General features: G+C 36.3%; 3 protein-coding genes across 6 annotated transcripts; 1 reads left to right on the top strand and 2 right to left on the bottom strand.

Moving 5' to 3' along the window:
- The first annotated feature begins 2324 nt into the window (after window positions 1–2324).
- On the top strand, window positions 2325–5458 carry PIP4K (phosphatidylinositol 5-phosphate 4-kinase). 3 transcript variants are annotated; one of them, XM_015168621.3, is made up of 10 exons: window positions 2325–2465; window positions 3346–3504; window positions 3562–3659; window positions 3730–3979; window positions 4042–4172; window positions 4240–4408; window positions 4802–4953; window positions 5011–5105; window positions 5163–5227; window positions 5290–5458. In XM_015168621.3, exons 2-10 carry the CDS (start codon window positions 3367–3369, stop codon window positions 5404–5406), a joined length of 1215 nt encoding a protein of 404 aa, XP_015024107.1. In that variant the 5' UTR covers window positions 2325–2465; window positions 3346–3366; the 3' UTR covers window positions 5407–5458. The 3 variants fall into 3 exon arrangements, with proteins under 3 accessions (XP_015024107.1, XP_015024108.1, XP_002059717.1); XM_015168622.3 differs by lacking the exon at window positions 2325–2465 and adding an exon at window positions 2736–2876; XM_002059681.4 differs by lacking the exon at window positions 2325–2465 and adding an exon at window positions 2757–2947.
- Window positions 5459–5930: 472 nt separating this feature from the next.
- LOC6636215 (uncharacterized) lies at window positions 5931–11658 on the bottom strand. 2 transcript variants are annotated; one of them, XM_002059680.4, is made up of 13 exons: window positions 11503–11658; window positions 10779–10822; window positions 10096–10425; window positions 9903–9995; window positions 9577–9722; window positions 9446–9502; window positions 9264–9373; window positions 8079–8720; window positions 7063–7199; window positions 6490–6996; window positions 6280–6425; window positions 6132–6213; window positions 5931–6060 (listed from the first exon to the last, which is right to left on the bottom strand). In XM_002059680.4, the coding sequence occupies exons 2-13, from the start codon at window positions 10791–10793 to the stop codon at window positions 6058–6060; spliced, it is 2268 nt and encodes a 755-aa protein (XP_002059716.2). In that variant the 5' UTR covers window positions 10794–10822; window positions 11503–11658; the 3' UTR covers window positions 5931–6057. The 2 variants fall into 2 exon arrangements, with proteins under 2 accessions (XP_002059716.2, XP_015024008.1); XM_015168522.3 differs by having other exon boundaries at window positions 9945–9995.
- A 1223-nt stretch (window positions 11659–12881) lies between these two features.
- LOC6636214 (putative dual specificity tyrosine-phosphorylation-regulated kinase 3 homolog) lies at window positions 12882–17525 on the bottom strand. Its single transcript, XM_002059679.4, has 5 exons — window positions 15491–17525; window positions 14571–15430; window positions 13881–14508; window positions 13459–13812; window positions 12882–13400 (listed from the first exon to the last, which is right to left on the bottom strand). The coding sequence occupies exons 1-5, from the start codon at window positions 17274–17276 to the stop codon at window positions 13144–13146; spliced, it is 3885 nt and encodes a 1294-aa protein (XP_002059715.2). The 5' UTR covers window positions 17277–17525; the 3' UTR covers window positions 12882–13143.
- Between the last annotated feature and the right edge of the window lie 2578 nt (window positions 17526–20103).

Here is a 20103-nt window from a genome sequence, read left to right as displayed (position 1 = left end):
ACTTATATTAAAATGGGTGACTATTTCAATCGTTGTTCAAATGATTTTAAATGGTTCCTTTTCCTATTTTACAAAATCATTTCTCAAACAAAGACGGTATCCAAGGTGGAAAGGATTTTATGTATTCACAATTAACACTAATGAATGTCTAAGTAAAAGCACTTGCCAAAATTACTTGCTTTTTATAGACCCTGTATTTTTGCTGTATGTTTGTAAACATATATAAACATTATGTATTTTTATGCCCATAGTATGCGCCTGTATTTGTGATCTGCCATATTGGCCGTAGTACAGACTTGCGCCTTGTGCAAAATTCTCTTCGACTCAGCTGACTATAAGAGAAAATATAAGAGTCCAGTATTAAACACATTAAAAGTGAGAAGACTGTGAAAGCATATTAAACTTATACTCCTTCATTATCGCGTCATGAAGTTTCGAAAAATTAGTAAACGACCAATTTGAGACTGGCAAACCACGAAAATTGACATCTTCAGCAGTTTGAAGCTTATTACTCAAAATTATACAATTAGACTGCTCATGACATCCTCCAATATACAAAATACGATATTTACAAAATGTTTCCTTCCTTTTCTTTTACCCATGTAGAGCACCACAAAATGTGTGATAGCTCTGACCCCTTAAAGTCGACATATCCTTTATCAGCAACATCAGCCGAGTAGATATATATATATATATACTAGCGAGTATAGCCCAGCCTTGCCCGTGGCACTTATTGTATAAAATCAATGTTCTAGCTTTGAAAATGATTTTGAAACAAACTACTCTCATACAAACGTTTTCCGTCATTTTACCGCTGTTTCGAGTGGAATTCCCCAAATCCCTGAAACACGTATTCATTATATTCTTATATAGAGCTTTGGAAATAAGTTTGATGCAAATCGAACACAGCTCAAAAAATTACTTTAAAATCCACTTACCACCGAAAGAGCTTAGATTTTGCAGAAAATGTGAAACACGTCTCAAATGATTTATTAGATCCATGCAAATGAATTTGAAGGCAAAAGGCCACCCACCAAATCTTTGACTCCCATTTTCACCAAGGAGGAATGGATTTTTTGAAACACCCCTCTTATGAATTTTAGCAATGATCTTTGAAAATAAGTTTGAGTCCGATCCGATGGTTAACAAAACCAACATTTTTCGCTAATTAACCACCGTTGTGGGTGGAATTTTTCAAATAGCTGAAACACGTATTCATTAAGTTCTTCTGTAGAGCGTTAAAAATAAGTTTGAAGCAAATCGGACACACACTTTAAGCTTTGCCCAAAAAATCTTGGAATCGCATTTCTACCGAAGGAGTTTAGATTTTCCGAAAATTGTGAAACACGTCTCAAATGATTTTTCATATAGAGCGTTGAAAATGAATTTGAGCGGGGGTCACCCATCAAATCATTGACCCCCATTTCCACCAAGGTGGAATAGGTATTATATATATATGTACATATATTCAATGTACAATACCTATGTGTTTATTTATTTGGTACATTAAACGAATTTAGAGTAAAGTTCTATTATCAATGGCCCATCGCTCCTTTTAAATTGGCAACGCTAAATTTCACACATTCGTCATTACTATAAAATCTTTGTATATACGTACATATTTATGTAGATCATTTGTATATGTACATATGAACATATATAATATACGCACATACATGTAAAAAGATAGGTATTGATTTCGGTATTAGGGCCATTTATATGATACGACTTTTTTTTAAAGAAAAATAAAAGACGTTAACCTGTCATTACATACAAACCGATACATACATATGAATGTGAATATATACATGTATATATGAACGCAAGCATACGAATAAAAATCCCGATAAGATAATAAAAGAGTGCTAATCATGCGGAAAATATAACCGTCGTCGAATACCTACGCTTGCATGTGCAGGTATGTACATAGATACGTACATATGTATGTATTTTTGAATGCTAAAGCGTGCCTGCATATGTATGTATGTGCATATTTATTAATGTGGACAATGGCATACATACATACATGCTTGTTCAACTCCACGAAGACATGTTACTAGTACTTACATTTCGTCGGTTCGTAGAGAGCGCGTGGACTTCAACTCGTAGAACTCGACATTCTCCGCATTGCCTCCTAACGTCACATTGGGCAAATAATCCATATTTGAGTCGCTATCGTTGAGCAAATTTAAGTTTAAATCAAACTCCAAGTCAAAGCCCAGGTCAATGCCGGATTCCGCCATGTCTGGGACCGAACGATAGAAGACAATGGATTGCTTATATCAAAACAAAACACACAGTCAAAACTGTTACTCGTTTAATTAAAATCAGTTATCAAATGTGATTGAATCTAATTGGATACGTTTCCACATTTTTGCACAAGTTTACACGCGTCTTAGAGACTTCAGGCAGATCCACGAGAGTAACCAGTAACCGATCGACATATAACTCTCAATTTATTGCTGGTAGGCACCGAGAGAGAGCGTGTTGAATGCTGTTTAATTGAGAGCAATACTATAAATACATATTTACCTCAGTGATGATTTTTGGTTAATCGATAACGATTAAAAAAAAAAAACAACTATTTAAATAAATATGCTGATCGGCTTCCAATTTTTGTAGATAAAACATACACCATCTTTATTTGCGTTTTAAAAATAATCGACTAACGGAAAACCGCACAAATTCTAAACAAAGTGCAAAAACTATCGAAATGCCGTGTTGAAATTGAAATGCATACTGTCGATAGCATGTATATCGAGAAGCAGCAGCGGTTAATATTGTTGGCTCTGTCGATAAACATCTTAAGGATAGAACAAATAAAATAATTAAAACTTTTCATTCGAAGTACAATTTGTAATAATATTAATGTCATTGTGAGTTGGATTTTTCGGTTGCGCATATACTCACGTCGATAAGGAGTTGCGGTTGCAGCTTGCTTCGTTTTGTACGTCTTGCATACAGACAAACGTGTACATACTAGCATACATACATATATATTTGTTTTTGCGTTTGTGTAACTTTTGTTTGTCGCTGAATACATACATACATACATAAATATTTCCCTTGTCTAAAATTTGTCACTGAAATTCCAATTAATATACTTAATATAGATAGATTTGCAGTTGCACTTGCAATTATATTAAATTTTCTAGTTTTTAGCTGCTTTGCGACTTGTACATATGTACATATGCGAGTTTTCCTTTTTTTTTGTATGTACCATACAATAAATACGTATATATTTATATGCGCATACATATCTATCACTTGATTTTAAGCATTTGTTTAGTAATACTATACTACAGACTATACATATACATAAATTATAAATTCTTTTGAACGCAGCTCAAGTGACCAGACAGCAAAATGGACAAAAAGATCTCCTCTACATCGCAACCACGCATTTTGAAGAAGAAGCATTTTAGAGTAAAACATCAAAAAGTAAAGCTCTTCCGTGCGAATGAGCCGATTCTTAGCGTATTTATGTGGGGCATTAATCATACCGTAAGTGTGTCGCACAATTATAAATAACTTTTATTAATAACGCCAACCAATTTCCAGATAAACGAATTAAGTCATGTCAACATACCTGTAATGTTGCTGCCAGACGATTTTCGGGCATACTCAAAAATCAAAGTCGATAACCATTTGTTTAACAAGTATGAGAATTGGCTTGAATTTATGTATAACTATTCTTTGAGTTTCGAATTCGAATTTTCTATTACTTAGAGAGAATATGCCGTCGCATTTTAAGGTTAAAGAATACTGTCCCTTGGTGTTTCGCAATTTACGTGAGCGATTCGGCGTCGATGATGTCGACTACCGCGAGTCCTTGACCAGGTCGCAGCCATTGGGCATCGACTCATCGGGCAAGTCGGGTGCACAATTTTATCAGAGCTACGATAAATTCTTTATAATTAAGAGTCTGACATCCGAGGAAATTGAACGCATGCATGCCTTTCTTAAGCATTATCATCCAGTGAGTCAAATACGATTAAATATTTATTTAAATAACGTAAATGTCATATCATATGTTCTCAGTACGTTGTCGAGCGTCATGGAAAAACCCTGTTGCCGCAATACTTAGGCATGTACCGGATTACTGTAGAGAGCGTGCAGTATTATTTTGTTGTAATGCGAAATGTTTTCAGCTCCCAGTTGACGATACATAAGTATAATTAAATTTGGATATATGCGTAAGAACTATTAATATATATATTTTATTAATTTGTTCTGTAGGAAATTTGATTTGAAAGGCAGCACTGTGGATCGCGAAGCTTCAGAGAAAGAGCTTGAAAAACTTTTGCCCACATACAAGGACAACGACTTTATAAAACAAAAGGTAAAATTGGAGATTGGAGAAGAACCAAAGAAAAAATTGCTGGATACTCTAAACAATGATGTTGATGTAAGTATCAAACAACAGTTATTCTTTGTAATGAATGTAGGACTCTAAGCTGTTAAAAAAAAAAAGAAAAGAAAACTGCTAAAACGCGTGCCTAGAATATAGAATATTAGAAAGTTGTTGGAAAACAGTTAGGTCCAACTATTTTACCATCAGATCCATCAGCGCGGACTCAAACATATTTTCAAAAATCGTGAAAATTCATTTGAGACGTGCGCAATATTCTAAACTAATTCTGAACGACCCTTAACAAAATTTTAAAACTTCGAATTGTAAAAGAAAGAATACGTGTTAAGAGTTCTCCAACCAAATATATGTATGAAATATAAGCATGAGTAAGAAAAAGAAACGCTAGTAATAGATGCATTTAACATTAACTTTACCATACTCGAACAGCTCCTGACCAAGTTGCATATAATGGACTACTCTTTGCTGGTTGGTATACACGACTGTGTGCGGGCTGAAGAGGAGGCTCTTCAAGGAGATAGTGCCCAGGCTACAGGACGCAGCGAGAACAGTGAGAGCGAAGAATGCGATAGTGGTGAACGGTAACCTAATCTAAATTAAATTAGAAACAATATATTAATATGAAAACTATTTAAAAGCTGGACGTATAACACACCACCTGATTCCCCCAGAGGTGCACAATATAAGGAAGTTGTCTATGAAGTCGACATTTATGCCATTCCAAGTATTGAAGGTAAATGCAAATCATATACGAAATCTAAATAAATAATAAGAAAACACAACTTTTCAGAGAGACGAGAAATCTACTTCATAGCTATTATCGATGTTTTGACTCAATACGGGGTCAAAAAACAGGTATGCGAGCAAATAATTCGGATCTAAAAATTATAAGATACATTTGGTTTTTCGAATTTTAGGCAGCGAAAGCGGCAAAGACAGTTAAGTATGGTAGTAATGTTGATGGAATATCAACTTGTGATCCTGAACAATATGCCAAAAGATTCCTGGAATTTATGGATAAAGCTATAGAATAAGATATTTAATTGTATTTGTCATATTAAAAAAAAATCAAGTATACACATAAAATGTCGTGAACATTGTTTCAATCAGCTTAAAGTTATGTTTTTCGCAAATGATAAATTATATTTCTACCATAGAACAATCGTACAATTTGTCTAAAATGTTCACAATAGTTACCTTATATGACGCAGGTGCACGCTAAGACCAGGTTTTAGGAACTTCAATTCGCAATTGTTACTTGATATTTAATGGGTCTTTCACTCTTAGGAGAACCCATTTCCTTGGTATAAATGGGTAGGTGAAGTTTCGGGCTTATATTTATCTTTATAAACTTTAAGAAAAATTCATGGGAGTCATGTTCCACACCGAAGAATTCAAACTTCCTTGGTGGAAAATGCGGATTAAAGCCAGCCGTTCATTAGAACTTAATGAATACATTTTAAAGAATACAAACAGTTTTATATATAGAGATAATCTTGCTGACGATGATATTGGTAATGTAGAAATGAATTTGCCTAGACTAAAAGAGTTTGGTACATTGATTTATACTTGTATTACTTCTATAACAAAATATAATAAATAAGTAAATACAGTAATTTGTTTTTGTTAAAATCATTGTTCTTAGCGTTCCAAAATAGTCCAGCACCAGCCATTACCAAAAGAAATTACTGAAATTGGATGAGCAACTCATTAAAATATATCTATATAGATATGTATGGACTTAGAAAGTGATACTAACTACAAAACGATTAACCTGATAACGGGGGCCATTCGAAGAATTGCGCTCGAGGTTTCGCATATTTTCAAATCGCTCGCGAATTCTAAAATGATTAAAAATTTGGCATTATCAAAAAGGGATTCAAGGGCTTAGAGATTGTTAAGCTTACGTCTTTGCGCTTTCTATTGTTGAATCGTCAGATACTTGTTGCGAATAGATATCAACATAGCCATCAATAAGCTCCCGCTTGATTTCATTGGCCTGCCATTTTTCGAATTTGGCGCGCAATTGCTTGGCTCGGGCCGCGCTCTGTGCCTATAACTCAAAGGTGGATTAATCAGAATGAGTTCTAGAAATTGTTGAAAACTACTCCGCTTACCTCTTTGAGAGCTTCGTCCCCATTGCTTGAGCTTAATGCTAAAATTTCTTTATCAATTTCAGCTTCATCATCGCTCTCGTACTCGTCCTCGTCCTCGTCCTCGTCCCCCTCCTCTTCACTATTGGATTTATCATAATGCACCCGCCTATCTTCCGGCGGAGGAGTGAAACACTTTAGTGGCTTGGGACTGTAACATTCTGCTTTCTTGAATGTGTTTTGCTCCATTTCACGAAATTTGTTTAGCATCGTTGACGTGGTCTGCGTTTTTTGCAGCACATTTTCGTCGAACGACAAGTTCAACTTTCGATCATCCGCTTGCCCCGAATCGGAATCGGGTGACGGCATCTTGACAACACCTTCCCGAGGCGGCGTTATGCGGAACTGGCGTTTCTCACTGCCTTTTGGACGATAGGTTTCAAAGAATTTGAACTTCTGGCTCAACTCATCGGTGGCTATTTTTACATCCTCTGGCTTATCATCACATTTTACGACATCAAGGTCAGCATTCTGTAAATTATAATATTATTATTATATTACTTTGTTTATTTTTACAAATGTACTCTGAGAACTTACCTCGCACACTTGACTTTGGCTCGTGCATTTGCTGAGTGCAACAGGTCGTTGTTTTTGAAATTTTATCTGGTTATTCGAATTTGATACCGAGTTTGCTTCCAACTCCTTAAAGATACTTCGTGACTTTTTACTTATAGCTAAATACACATAAATATATATATATATCTCAGTCAAAATGGAAGAAAAATGGAACACTTGATTATCGCAGCCTAACATAAATTAAAATATTAATGATGTGTGCACTATACCATAATAGTCCTATCTTTGCTACAAAATGAAGCTCAACAGAAAACAACTAAATCTTATACCCATTGTATCTATATACGTACACATACATACATATGTACAAACATATATATACATATATGTATACATGCATACATATGTATACACATACAAACATATGTATATACATACATACATACATACATATGTACATACATACATATGTACATACATACATATGTACATACATACATATGTATATACATACATACATACATATATATGTACGTACATTCATATGTATATAAATACATACATATGTATATACATACATACATATGTACATACATATGTAATTAAAAAAAAAAAAATAAAATAACACTACGCTCCTAGTGTAGGCAAGCAAACGTGCAGAGCCTACTTAAATTCTTGAGAATCGAGGAGAAGAGCACTTGGCAGAAACTTGTTTTATTTTAATTTGCAGCACAGCGAAAAAAAGCTTGTTCTGTGATTGGTATAAAAATTAAGCATGCATGCATACATATGTATATATGTATGTACATAAATGCATACACAAACACACACAGAAACACACGCACACATTCATACACACACATGCACTTCATGCAAAATACTTGTTTTATAATAGAATTGGAATTGTTTCGTTAAAATGTTTACAAATCTTTGACGAACCAGAGTTTAAATCAAAATCTGGGTTTAAAGATCTGGTTCAGGCAGCAAAGCTTAAGTAGCGAGTCGCTTCGAAGCGTGAACCTTTAAAAAATACTTACCAGACTCAAATACATCGGCATCCTCCGATAGACCCGAGCTGTGATTGTTGCAATCGGTTGGTTCGACATTGTTGCCCTTAACATTGAATATTGCACCATTTTCGAATCGTTCCTTAATGGAACGAGCCGCTGCTCCTTCAATTTGGATGTCCGGCTGTTTGCCAACGGACGTAATTCCGTGCTCGGATTCGGCAACAGCCTGCTGATACATTTCCTTGATTTTCGCCTGCTTGCCCATGAACAGGCGAGAGCGTATATTTTGGATTTCCTGTTTTCGCTCCTCGCGTCGTTCCTCCTTCGACTGCATGGTGCCCTTCTCAAATCTCGTCTTGATGTCGTTCATGGCATCGCCAAGGCCCACGGGCCGCTCCTTTTGGGTGCTTCTCTTGGAACGTATCAAGTCGGCGTCCTCATTCTCTTCGCCAGACTCGTCGCCGCTGTCGGAACAATTATTTTCGATCTCGGCGCTATTTAGGCGATACTTGGTTAGAACGGAAGTGCTGCGCTTTATCACGGGACGCTGCTGAGCCTGCAATTGCTCCTCCTTAAGTTTATTCTGTTCCACATTCTCGAATAGCTCAAATCTGGAGCGAACGTTCAGTTGATGCAGCTCATCGAGTCCCAGATCCGGTTTATCAGATGCTTATTTATGAAAAAAATCGTAATATTGACAAATTTAAATAGTTTAAATAGTTAGATACATTTTGGCCAGAAGTTATCCCAAACGAAACTGACCACAACATAAATTAATGTTTATATTGTCTTTGAAGATACCCTTAGCAACAATAACGAGCTAAAATGCAAGAATTTCTCAACGACGTGGCAAACCCTTTCAGTATTTCATGAACTCATTCCTTCAAACGGGAAAAATTGCATCGGAAACTTTGACTTTGTGCGAATTTTTGCTTTTACACATTCACAGACAAATTCATACATATAAACGGTACCTAGGCATAATGAGAGAGCACTAAGAGGGAACACTGAGAGTATGCGATCCCGTTCTGCCACACAAATTATGTGGAAGAGAGTAAGCAATTGCATTGGGAGAGATATACTGTATCATATGTATTACTTACTCTCTTGCTTTTTGATCTGGTTTGCTCTGCTATGCTCCCTCTCTCTCTTTCTCTGGTTTTGATTCTAATTTTTTTAGTTACAATTTTTTGGTTGCAGAGCTTAACTTACCGCGTACGACGTCCGGCGGGAGCTCGGTCGGCTGACTTTCGCGTATGATGAGCTCCGTTTTACGGGGCTTGGGCTCTTCGTCCTGCTCCACGACCTTGGGCGCAAAGAGCCTGTCGGATTGAAGGAGAATGAGGAATAGTGAAAGGTGACGAAAATATGTTCTAATTATCTGGTGTACTTACAACTTGAAATGTACATTGCAGTACAGATTACCTTCGTGACTCTGGTAGTTGTCGAACCTGAAATGAATAGTTAATTGGGATTTGCAGACGATACGTAGTCGATAAATATGTAGTCGGTATCTTATACATACTTCAATTGTTTTGCGCAATCTTGGCAGCGCAAGCAGGATTTGTGGTAGATACCTTTATCAGTCTTGAACTGAACTATGACCTCTTCCATTTTATAAACCGGCTTGGTGCAATATCGACAATGGGTCTGCTGCTCATCTTGCAGATTCTGTTAAAATAATATTCATACTTTACACTCATGCGCTCCAGATAGTTTTATTGTATAGTATATTCTTGACATTGGAAAATGATTTCTGATATTTTAATATTTTTTTTTTGTCATGCTCTGGGGTTAATCGAATATGGATTGGCTCATAGAAATGTTTGGATTAATTAATGATTTGCTTACACTGAAGATTTCTTGGGCTTTACTTGAATCACTTGAACGTACATGAATTAAATTACGCTTCTGAAGGGCCTCGAACTTGTTAAAACTGCTTTTCTGCGAATAATATAATATAATAAATATAAGATGTTATGTACAATGTACATTGTATGGTTGGTGGCCCAACCAACTATTTTATTATGGGAATATAACTTACGACAGATATGTTTTGATTATCGTATTCGCATTTCTTTGGCTTTTTTGCTTTGCTCTTCTTTTTAAGAGCAACATTCCCATTCCCATCCCCACCATCCTCTGGATTATTTCCTGACAGTTCCTGAGGTTCCACAGGTGCTCCAACGACGGAATCAAACATTTTTTTATCATTCTCCCGGATTGAGTTTGTCGATCCGGTGTCCTCGAGTTTGGTTTCCACAAGTGTCTCTGTTTTGGAATTAGTTTTTGTTACCTTTTTTAGAGTTTTTCTAGTTGTTTTTATTGACTTAGAAGCCAAGTGCTCTTCCTCGGCGTTTATAACAGTCTTTATCTGGCATTTAATAATTAAATAATATTAATGTTAATATTATAGTATATGTGTGTTAAGGAAGTTCGGAAGAATGCAATCGTAGATCGGATCTGAAACAGGGTATATCCCAACCGTAGGCTCTTGACTGAAGCATAGGTATGATTTAATTAGAGAGGTAAGGGAACACTCCCACCAATTATCATTAAATATTAACCCAATTCGTTGCTCGCAATCTATTTTGCATAGTATTTTTTTGAAAGATCGGACAATAAGCACCGATGTTATTTTAGAATGTGCGAGGAGAGGGGAGGGGATAAGCATATATATATATATATACATGTATACTACCTGCTAAAAATGTTGTATTTGCTCACCTTTTTAGTTTCCATTGGGCAGACTGGGGGCTAGCACAGTGAGCCTTTAAATATATGTATAAAGATATATGTACATATGTACATATGTAAGCAAATAATTAATTAGTTTTGATATACATACATATGTACACAAACAAACGGGTTAAATTTTACTTATATGTGCTACTTATGTGCATGATTTACTTATAAATACGTATTCGTATTATTCGTTTTGTATATTAAGTTATTTGCGCGTACCTGAGACCTAAATGCACATCTAAATATGTATGTTTTACCTACATACACACTTGCATACACATACATGTATGTATAAAAATACGCATACGTCGGAATTCGGACACACATCTGAATGCACACACACACATGCATACGCAGACACACATACGCATATACGCATGTGTATACCTACATAATTATACACGCTTGTAAATGATCGTGGGGGGGGGGAGGAGGAGGAGGAGGAGTGATGGCAGGAAGAAAGATACGTCAGCCTCTGCCCAATAAAATCATATGCATGCAATCTTAAAATGGTATTCTATTTTCGTAATAAATATTTTTCAAATTTTTTTAAATTCCTTTTTTGTGAAATTACACGTAAGTGGTATGCAACAGTATTGACTTTCACTTAAAAATCATACATATGTACATTAAATTAAAATTTGTTAAATATTATTATATGCATAACATTCCTATCTTGTGAATTAATTATATATTCGAAAATTACCTTAATATGAGCTGTCTTAAATCCTTCAAGAAGATGTATTCCCTGCACCGCAAACTTCCGGTACTTCTTACTAAGGCACACTGATCGATAGTTCTTGGTGCAAATCCAATCGTCGACTGTTCGGATCTAGATATGAGCACAGTATTCGATGCTGGCAATGAGAGCATTTTGAAGCTTTGGCACGTATATATACTATATATATATATGTATGTGTGTGGAAGCTTTTAATATACCTAGTCTGTTTTTACCGGTAAAAGTTTTGAAATACTTCTCTGACATATTTTTGTATTTAGGTGATTCAGTTTAATAACTCAAAAGGATTGCAAGGAAAACCAAAAAGGAAAATTTACGCTCGGTTCGCCGAGGATTGGATACCCTTGCAGCAGACACATGTATGTATAATCGATTTGTGATTTGGTACAAAAATCTGTTGATATTGGTTAGCAATATGTATTCTGATATTCGAGGCATTTACGATAATTCCACCCTGGTTGAGAGTTTGGGTTGATGGGTTAAATTAAGGAAAAACAGCAGGCTAGTTTTTATCTGGAAAATGGAAAGCGGATTAAATTTTTAAACATGCTGCTATATTATTGTGCTTACCATTTTTTGTAAAATTCTATTCTATATAATATTCTGTTAAAGTTGAACAATTTTTTTAATATTAACACTTTATTTAAACGTTGAAATATTCTAATTATTGAATATTTAATATTTATGCACGTATATTTCCTTAAATTAAACCTAAGAGCAAAATTAAAAATAACTGAGATGAAGGAACCAAATAAACAAAACAAAGATAAAAGCATATAAATTTATACATAGAATTAAGCACGTTTACAAGAATGACGGTCACAATTCGATTGCTTAATATGCAAGCAATTTTATCGGGCATTTCCCCATTAATAATGCAATTATATTTATTTATTACTTATAATAAATTGAGACCCTCGACTGTTATTTGGTTGTCGATCTTTTTATGTCCTTATACAAAAGTTATCAATTAGAAAACTTTCCAAGAACTGAACACATTAATTAAATTTACACTATTTTGTTGTCGATTCGCTCTTCGTTTTTTTTTATAGAATTGTGTCGATACCCCGTGAATTAAACAATAGATACACATAATTAAGTAGATTGGGAAGTCCGCTGTCGATATAAATCGAGTATTACTTTACGCTCAAATACTGAATATTTTTGTTTCTGCCGTAAATTAAAAAAAGATACATGAAAGAGAAAATATTGCAATGAATTTAATGCTACAGGTTGGTACCATGTATATATATGTAGTTGTGTATATTTTATGTAGGGATATATATGCTTATATACCAACCATAAAGTCTCGCAATGCCTAATAAGTTAATAATTAAATGCAAGCGTTCGATTAGTAGTAGTTTAATTTGAAATGCCACTATTTTTGCTTTTCATTTAGCCTTCTTGAGATCTTTGCCTCCATGTGAGTGTATGTGAGTGTGTGCTGGAATATAGCTATTTAGGTTCTTTAATTGAAAACCAAGTAGAAGTTGTGTTAGGTCTATCACTTGTATGGCAGTTTGTTGTTAATATAGACATATTGACTAACAACAAACAAACACCGCCCTAAGCCCTTAGATGCATGGCAATAAATTGATCCATATTCTGCTAAATATCCTTTGATGGTGCTTTTATCTTTTGTGCGTGCGGGAGTAAGTTGGTATTTGAAGCCCTATTGATAGGCCTGTCAACTGAATAGGCTTTATAGCAATCCATCTCCAACAAGGCCTGCGAGCCACCCAAATGAATTGTAGTAAGTCCCGAGTCGGCCGAGTTGCTAGTTATGATTGATTCGGATAGATGCGTTTGCGATTTTGTGGCTTGTAGCCCCTTTAAGGAGTTGATTGTGGACATAGCGGGTAAGCCTGAAAAAAATATTTACATTATTTATTATTAACTTAAAACTGAGTCGTTTTATATTACACTCAGATCCGCTGACAGTCGTATGGGGCAAATTCGATAATGCCGATGGATATCTAGAAAGGCCGAGAGTATTGCTATTAACGCCAGCAGGAGCTCTGCTCTCCAAAGCCGCTGTCGGTACACTTTCTAGTGTTGAACATTTAACGCTCGTTTTGCTGATGATGTCCGCTAAAAGATCAACGGGCAACGCTGAGTTGCTAGCTGGCGATGCCGTTGCCCCAGATAGATTAGCGCCATGCTTGTAATCGGCACCGCCAAATCCAACATAATTAACGCGGCCACTGCAGTGGCTGTTATCTCTTTCCGAGGCTGCCGAGCCTGTGGCAGCTTCATTACCACAACTCGGTTTCATCCCTGAAAGTAATATTACGCAAGTAAATAAAAATTGAAAGCATTTTGCGAAAGGTTTGTCTGAAATTCACCTGTCACTGGCGATTGGTCACCGCTAATGCTTCCCCCGCCTCCAATACTGCCTCCACCAGCGCCGCTTGAACCATCACCGCCGCTTGTGCTGCTTGGAGGTCTAGGCAGGCGACGACGCAGCCATGGGTGCTTCAGGGCTTCCGAGGGCGTTAGTCGTTTTTCGGTATCCCATTCCAGACATCCGCGAATAAAGTTAAGAAAGAGCGGATCCTTACAGCCATCTAATGCCTTTGAAAGGCTCTTGGAGCATGGTGGTCCACGAGGCTTGCCTCGCCGTGACTGACCACCGATTAATACCACCATCCCATCAGGCATGGTGCGGACAGTACAATAGCGTGGATAACCCTTAGGACTGAAGAAAGTTTTCGCTCGCTTTGAGCTCGCCAATAAAGTTTTGCTTGGCATTCCAAGAACTTCGATAATGCAGGCTAACTGGTCGCTTTCGTTTTCTCCAGGGAATAGAGCATGCCCCGACAGCAGCTCAGCAAGAATGCATCCGAGCGACCACATGTCAATAGCTCTTCCATATTTTGCGCCCAGAATAACTTCGGGTGCGCGGTAAAACCTTGATTGTATATATGTGTAAACACGTTGACTTTCAAAGCATGACGATCCAAAGTCAATGACCTATTGACATTAAATAGTGTTTATTTCAAATGGATGGAGGATATTTAAAGATTTGATTTTACCTTGATACCAGAGCGACCTTGTTGTTTGAGTAACACATTCTCCGGCTTCATATCACAATGAATTATCTCATTCTTGTAAAGTGCATCCAAGCATTGGAGCAAGGAATGAGCAAATTTACGTACCAGCTGTAGGCTGAAACCCTTGAAGCCGTTTTTCTTTATCAACTCATATAGATTGATGCTGAGGAGTTCGAAAGTGATGCAGGTGTGATTCCGAAAGGCAAAATAGTCATACATATGAATGATGTTCATGGTGTTGTACTTGTCGTGGCGTCGCAAGTGATGCAGTATACGAATTTCCTCTTGTGCCTGCCGATGGAAGCGTTTCTCGTTTCGCACAATTTTCAGTGCAACATGTTCGTGCGTCTTGTGATCATAGGCCTTGATAACCTGTCCAAAGCTCCCTTTGCCGATTATTTTAAGCATTTCATAACGGTAGGCAACGTGATCATGCGGTATATGGATATAAGCGCCCTGCTCATTGTCGTAATCGGAATTGTTCGGTCCATAAATTCCCGGCCGTTTCTTAGCATTGGCGCCAATGAAGTAAATCTGCGGATAGGCCAATATTTCTGTGCGCTCGTATGGCGTCAATTTATGCATGTAAAGTATCATAACTTGCTGCGGCGAAACCACAAGCGCCTTTGGCTTATCTTGCAGTGCACTCTTCTGTTGGCCAGACATAATGATTTGTTCATGAAACGAGAAATGCTCGCCAACAGCTATTACGGATTTCTGATTCTGAGATACCAAAGCGAGTGAGTCAACTGCCGCAGCATTTAAAGACAAATCTTTTTTCGGTGAAGTTGGCGATGCTTCCGATTTTGGAGTGACAATTGTAACGTTCGGTAGAGAGCTTGCTATCAAATTGAATATATAATAAGTATGTATAGAAAATAAATATTGCATATATAGTGTACCTTGAATTGATGTTGAGACTCCACATCCATGTATGGCTGAAACGTGTACCCTGGGATGATCTGAGGGTAATTTACGATCCTGAAAAATAGCCGTCGATCCGTAACTGCTGCTATAAAATGGGACCTCTGTACAGGAGCGATGCGATGATAAACTATTGGGATTCATTTGATTTGCACTACCACTTGGATTTTGGGGCATAGTCAGAGTCAGCATCGCGGGTGAAGTTGTTGTTTTGCCCAACTTCATCTCGATGGAGGCCGACGGCAGCATATCCCCGGTGAACGTGCTGGCATCTAGAATGGCGTTCGCCGTGGACAACTGAACATTATTTGTGTTCTGTGTGCCGACCATTTCGTTGAAAATATAGGTATTTAGCTGGCTATTGTTGTTGTCCAAATGGTTAAACGTCCTGTTGTTGGTGTTGTTATTGTAGCTGGACAGGCTGTGATTATTGTTGCCGGGCTCTAAAATTGCGCCCGTAAATGTTACTTGCTCTTTAGTTCTGGCAGAGCCTATTTCATCATTGCGCACATATTGTCCGGTTTGATTTTCTTGAGGGGTTTCTCGTGGAACTGTAGTTGATTGCAGGCCGGGGTTCTTTTGCGATTTGGTAAAATTGTTCAACGGTCGTGATCGATATGATAATGACATTACTAATCGAACTGCGCTCGCCGGCAACGAATTTAAACTAGTTATGCTTTGCGTGAGATTTTCTTCTTGGACTTTCTCCGACTCGCTGGCTATGCTGGAGGTGCTGGCAGCTAGATCCTCTAATGCAGTGCCATATCGGTCGCTATTCGAATCATGGGATGATTGTCTACTCTGAATCTCGGCTTGACGCTTTAGCTGGTTACGATCTTTTTTCGGTATGAACTCTGAACGAATGCAGCTGTTGTTTATATCTAGATCTACACAGGATTCGCCAGATTCATGATCTGCTGATGCACTCTTCTCATCATCCGCAATGTTTATTAAATTGGTTGCTTTAGTCGAAAATAGGCTACGATTCGAACTTCCATTGCCTGGCAGCTTGTCGGCACCGATTTCTAAAGACTTATGCCTGGCCACATCATCGATTAGAGAAAATAAATTATTTGCCGACGGCGGAGCACAGTTTTTTCGGGACTCTGCCCCCCAAATGCACTGCTTTATGCAACCTGCTCGAATTTGATTGTCTAGCGATATCGCGCCTCTCTTCACAGGTGCACGCTGGCTGAAAGTAAATTCTCGATCATCGCTTTGGTGCCGCTTGCTCAATTTTTGGTATCTGGCATTTTGCAAATGCCCCAATTCAGTGTTTTGCCCGGCCTTCACGTTGCCAAGGTATATGCTTAAATTTCTATAATCGTGATCGACAACAAATTCGGTAAGTGTTGGTGTGCCTCGCCGAACTGTGGCAAATTCGGATTCTGGATTGTGCTGGTGGACTAGTGGATAATAGTTGGATGCTATATTCGGCCGTCTGCCAAATGGCCCGTCCAATAGAAGCGTGCCCTGTTGCCCTTTTGGCACGTATTTTAATTGTCCACTGGCGCCCAGTTGCGTATGGTTTGGGTCTATGCTGGCAACGTCATCGAAGTCCCGTTTATGTCTCGTTCCAGGGACTTCCAGATAACCCTTGTCCGTTTTCCTGTTGACTTGCCGCCCGCAAAGACCGCTCAGAATGTTAAAACTTAGCACATTTTTTATTGAATTCTGCTCTTTGCTTTCAAATGTGCACTTTTCTAGACTTTTACTTCGCTTTGTAGCATTTAATTTATTTGGGCACTCACTTTGCTTCCACATCCAACAATACGGTACCTTTGCGCGTGTTGTGTGATAATCTACCGATACTATTCATTGTGGTTGGCAGTACGAATTATTTGATACATATGCACTCGTCCGAAAACATTAATTATTACTACAGAACCAATTTTACTCATATGTACAAATGCTCTTTTGTATAAATGTCCACAGCAGTATTTCGACACAATTGACACGCAGTGTGTACATATGTATGCATAGTTTTTTCTCGTTATAGTAGCAGTAGGGTTGGTTGTTTGAGCAACGACCAGATACGATATATCGATGGGCTGCTCGACTCCATCGATTAGTTTGAAAATGGTATATCGTACCACTAACCAAACAACATATGTTGTACGTTATTTAATTTTGTTTATGAAATCAATGCGATTTAGCAGTTGATTCAAACACGTGTTAATTTAATGTTATTTGCTTTACATAAGAAACTCTTTAGTAATTACATTAGCTTCACGTGCAATAAACATATTTTTTAATTAGAGAGGACTCTTAGTATATGTATCGATATGTCAATAAATCAATATCGATTATATCTATATTAATTTCTAAATAACGTTATTTTATAAGTAAATGTAGTTACATTTAATAAAATATTAAGTGGGAAACCATGAATACATACAAACAACCAGAATGAGTGTAAGCGTGCGCATATCAATTACATATGTATACAAACAGGCCCCGAGTCGAATCCGATTCCTTTTCCGATACCGAGTACCAATATTCGACGTTAACTCACCGCCGCTAATTTGACGCACATCCTGAATGCGAGCGTCAAACTATCGCTGATAAGAAATTGTAAATATCGAATATATGATTTGGCGCAAGCTGATATATATTGAAAATTATACAACAAATAATAGTTTTAAAACAATGTAAGCCGTAATATTTATATGCCATTAATACTAATATAATAATTATTACCCAGCGCTTTACCTAAACGTTGCGTATACTATTTTTCTTTTATATAAAATAGGTTCGCACAAATAAGTTTGCAATTAGCAAAAATAAATTAAATTTTCTAATTGAAATTAATATGTATTTATTTTCAAAGACTTATTTTAAATAAGATTTTTATTATTTGTTAGGTATGTGTTAAACTGTCTCTCGTGTAGCTTAAATAAATAACTAATTTTCATAAAGTGCTTTTGATCCATTTTAAATATGCGTATATATATTTATATTTATGTATATGTATATCTTTTTGTTTTGCATGCGTACATATTCGTTATATTCAATTCATATATATATATAGCCTGTTACTACTAAAACCATTTTTTTTTTCAATCTGTTCTAATGTTTGTAAATAGTTATACGCGCTTGATGAAATGACACCGATAACACATTTATACTATAAATCACTTAATTATTCTGTGTTGAATATCCTTAGTAATGTAAGTTATCTCATTTTTTAATCAGCTATTGATATATATTACTACATAAATAAACCCGCTTCACATACAGTAACTGTTATGTATTATATATATATATATATATATATATATATATATATATATATATATATATATATATATATATATATATATATATATATATATATATATATATATATATATATATATATATATATATATATATATATATATACATATGTATGTATGTACGCAATATATATTTTTATATATGCACACTCATGAGGTTATAAAGAGGAGCACACATAATTTCACGCAATTCATGTCGACATATGTAACTTCGTAGTTTGACATAAACCACAAGATTCTATATGTGGGCCATTTTAATTATCTATCACTTTGTTTTAGAAAATTTTGTTGGCTTTTGTTTGTTTTTAATTTTGATTGAAATCACAGTTTTAAAAATGTATTCATTCGCACATATGTATGTAGCTGCCCGTAACGTATTATTAAATTTTAAAAAGCTAACACATTTTACACTAAAAAATATAGAAGATAATTATGCATCTCCAAAAGCAACATAGTATATGCGAAAAGATATTAGGCGAACCAATTTTTGTTGTACAAATACAATTTCATTTACGTCCACATCTTTACAAATATTTTTATAATGGCAAAATATCTTAGATACATATATGTACATATGTATGGAAATGCACACAAACATGCTTTACAGTTATTTGAAAACTTTGGTTCGACCTAAGTAGTATGATATTAAATGAAGAAAATCTAACTAATCAACGACAACCTTAATGCTTCGTAGATTCATTACGTTCGCATTAATATTCGCCATTTCTAAAAAATGATTTACCACCATTAAAACGGCTCGCGAAATAAAACACCAATACCATTATACCCTATTGACAATTGGTCACTCTGAATTGACGCACTGGAAATTGAGCCGAATCTGGAATTTATAAGTTTATACATATGTACATAGTGTGTAAGTGTGTAATCAGCGCTTGCAATTTTATGTAAATATAAATTTCTATTATTTTTCCTTTGTTCTATTATTGTTAACTAGCAGGTATTACCGGGCTTTGCCTGGGACAATTGATTTTCTTCAAATTTTAGCTATTACATTTGAATTTTCCAACTGTGGAATAATTAGAATATGCTCACCCAACTCCAGGCAGTAGAGTCAACGTTTCCCCAATTAGTGCAGCACTTCTAAAATAGCCGTTTAAAGTCAATCGGATGAGTAACAGAAGGTACCTCCTAACATATTTCCCTCCATATTGATTACCAATTTAAATGGAGCTTTGCTGTTACGTTACAAGTCGGTCGGACGGAAAATATAAGAGTGTAGAGTGTAAATTATAAGAGTGTAGTTTACACACATCAAGATACATTATTGGATACCTTCTCTGGCCCCGCGTTCC

This window comes from Drosophila virilis, chromosome 6 (genome assembly GCF_030788295.1).
Source record: "Drosophila virilis strain 15010-1051.87 chromosome 6, Dvir_AGI_RSII-ME, whole genome shotgun sequence".
Taxonomy (NCBI): Eukaryota; Metazoa; Arthropoda; class Insecta; order Diptera; family Drosophilidae; genus Drosophila; species Drosophila virilis.
This window is presented reverse-complemented; position numbering and strand designations above follow the sequence as displayed.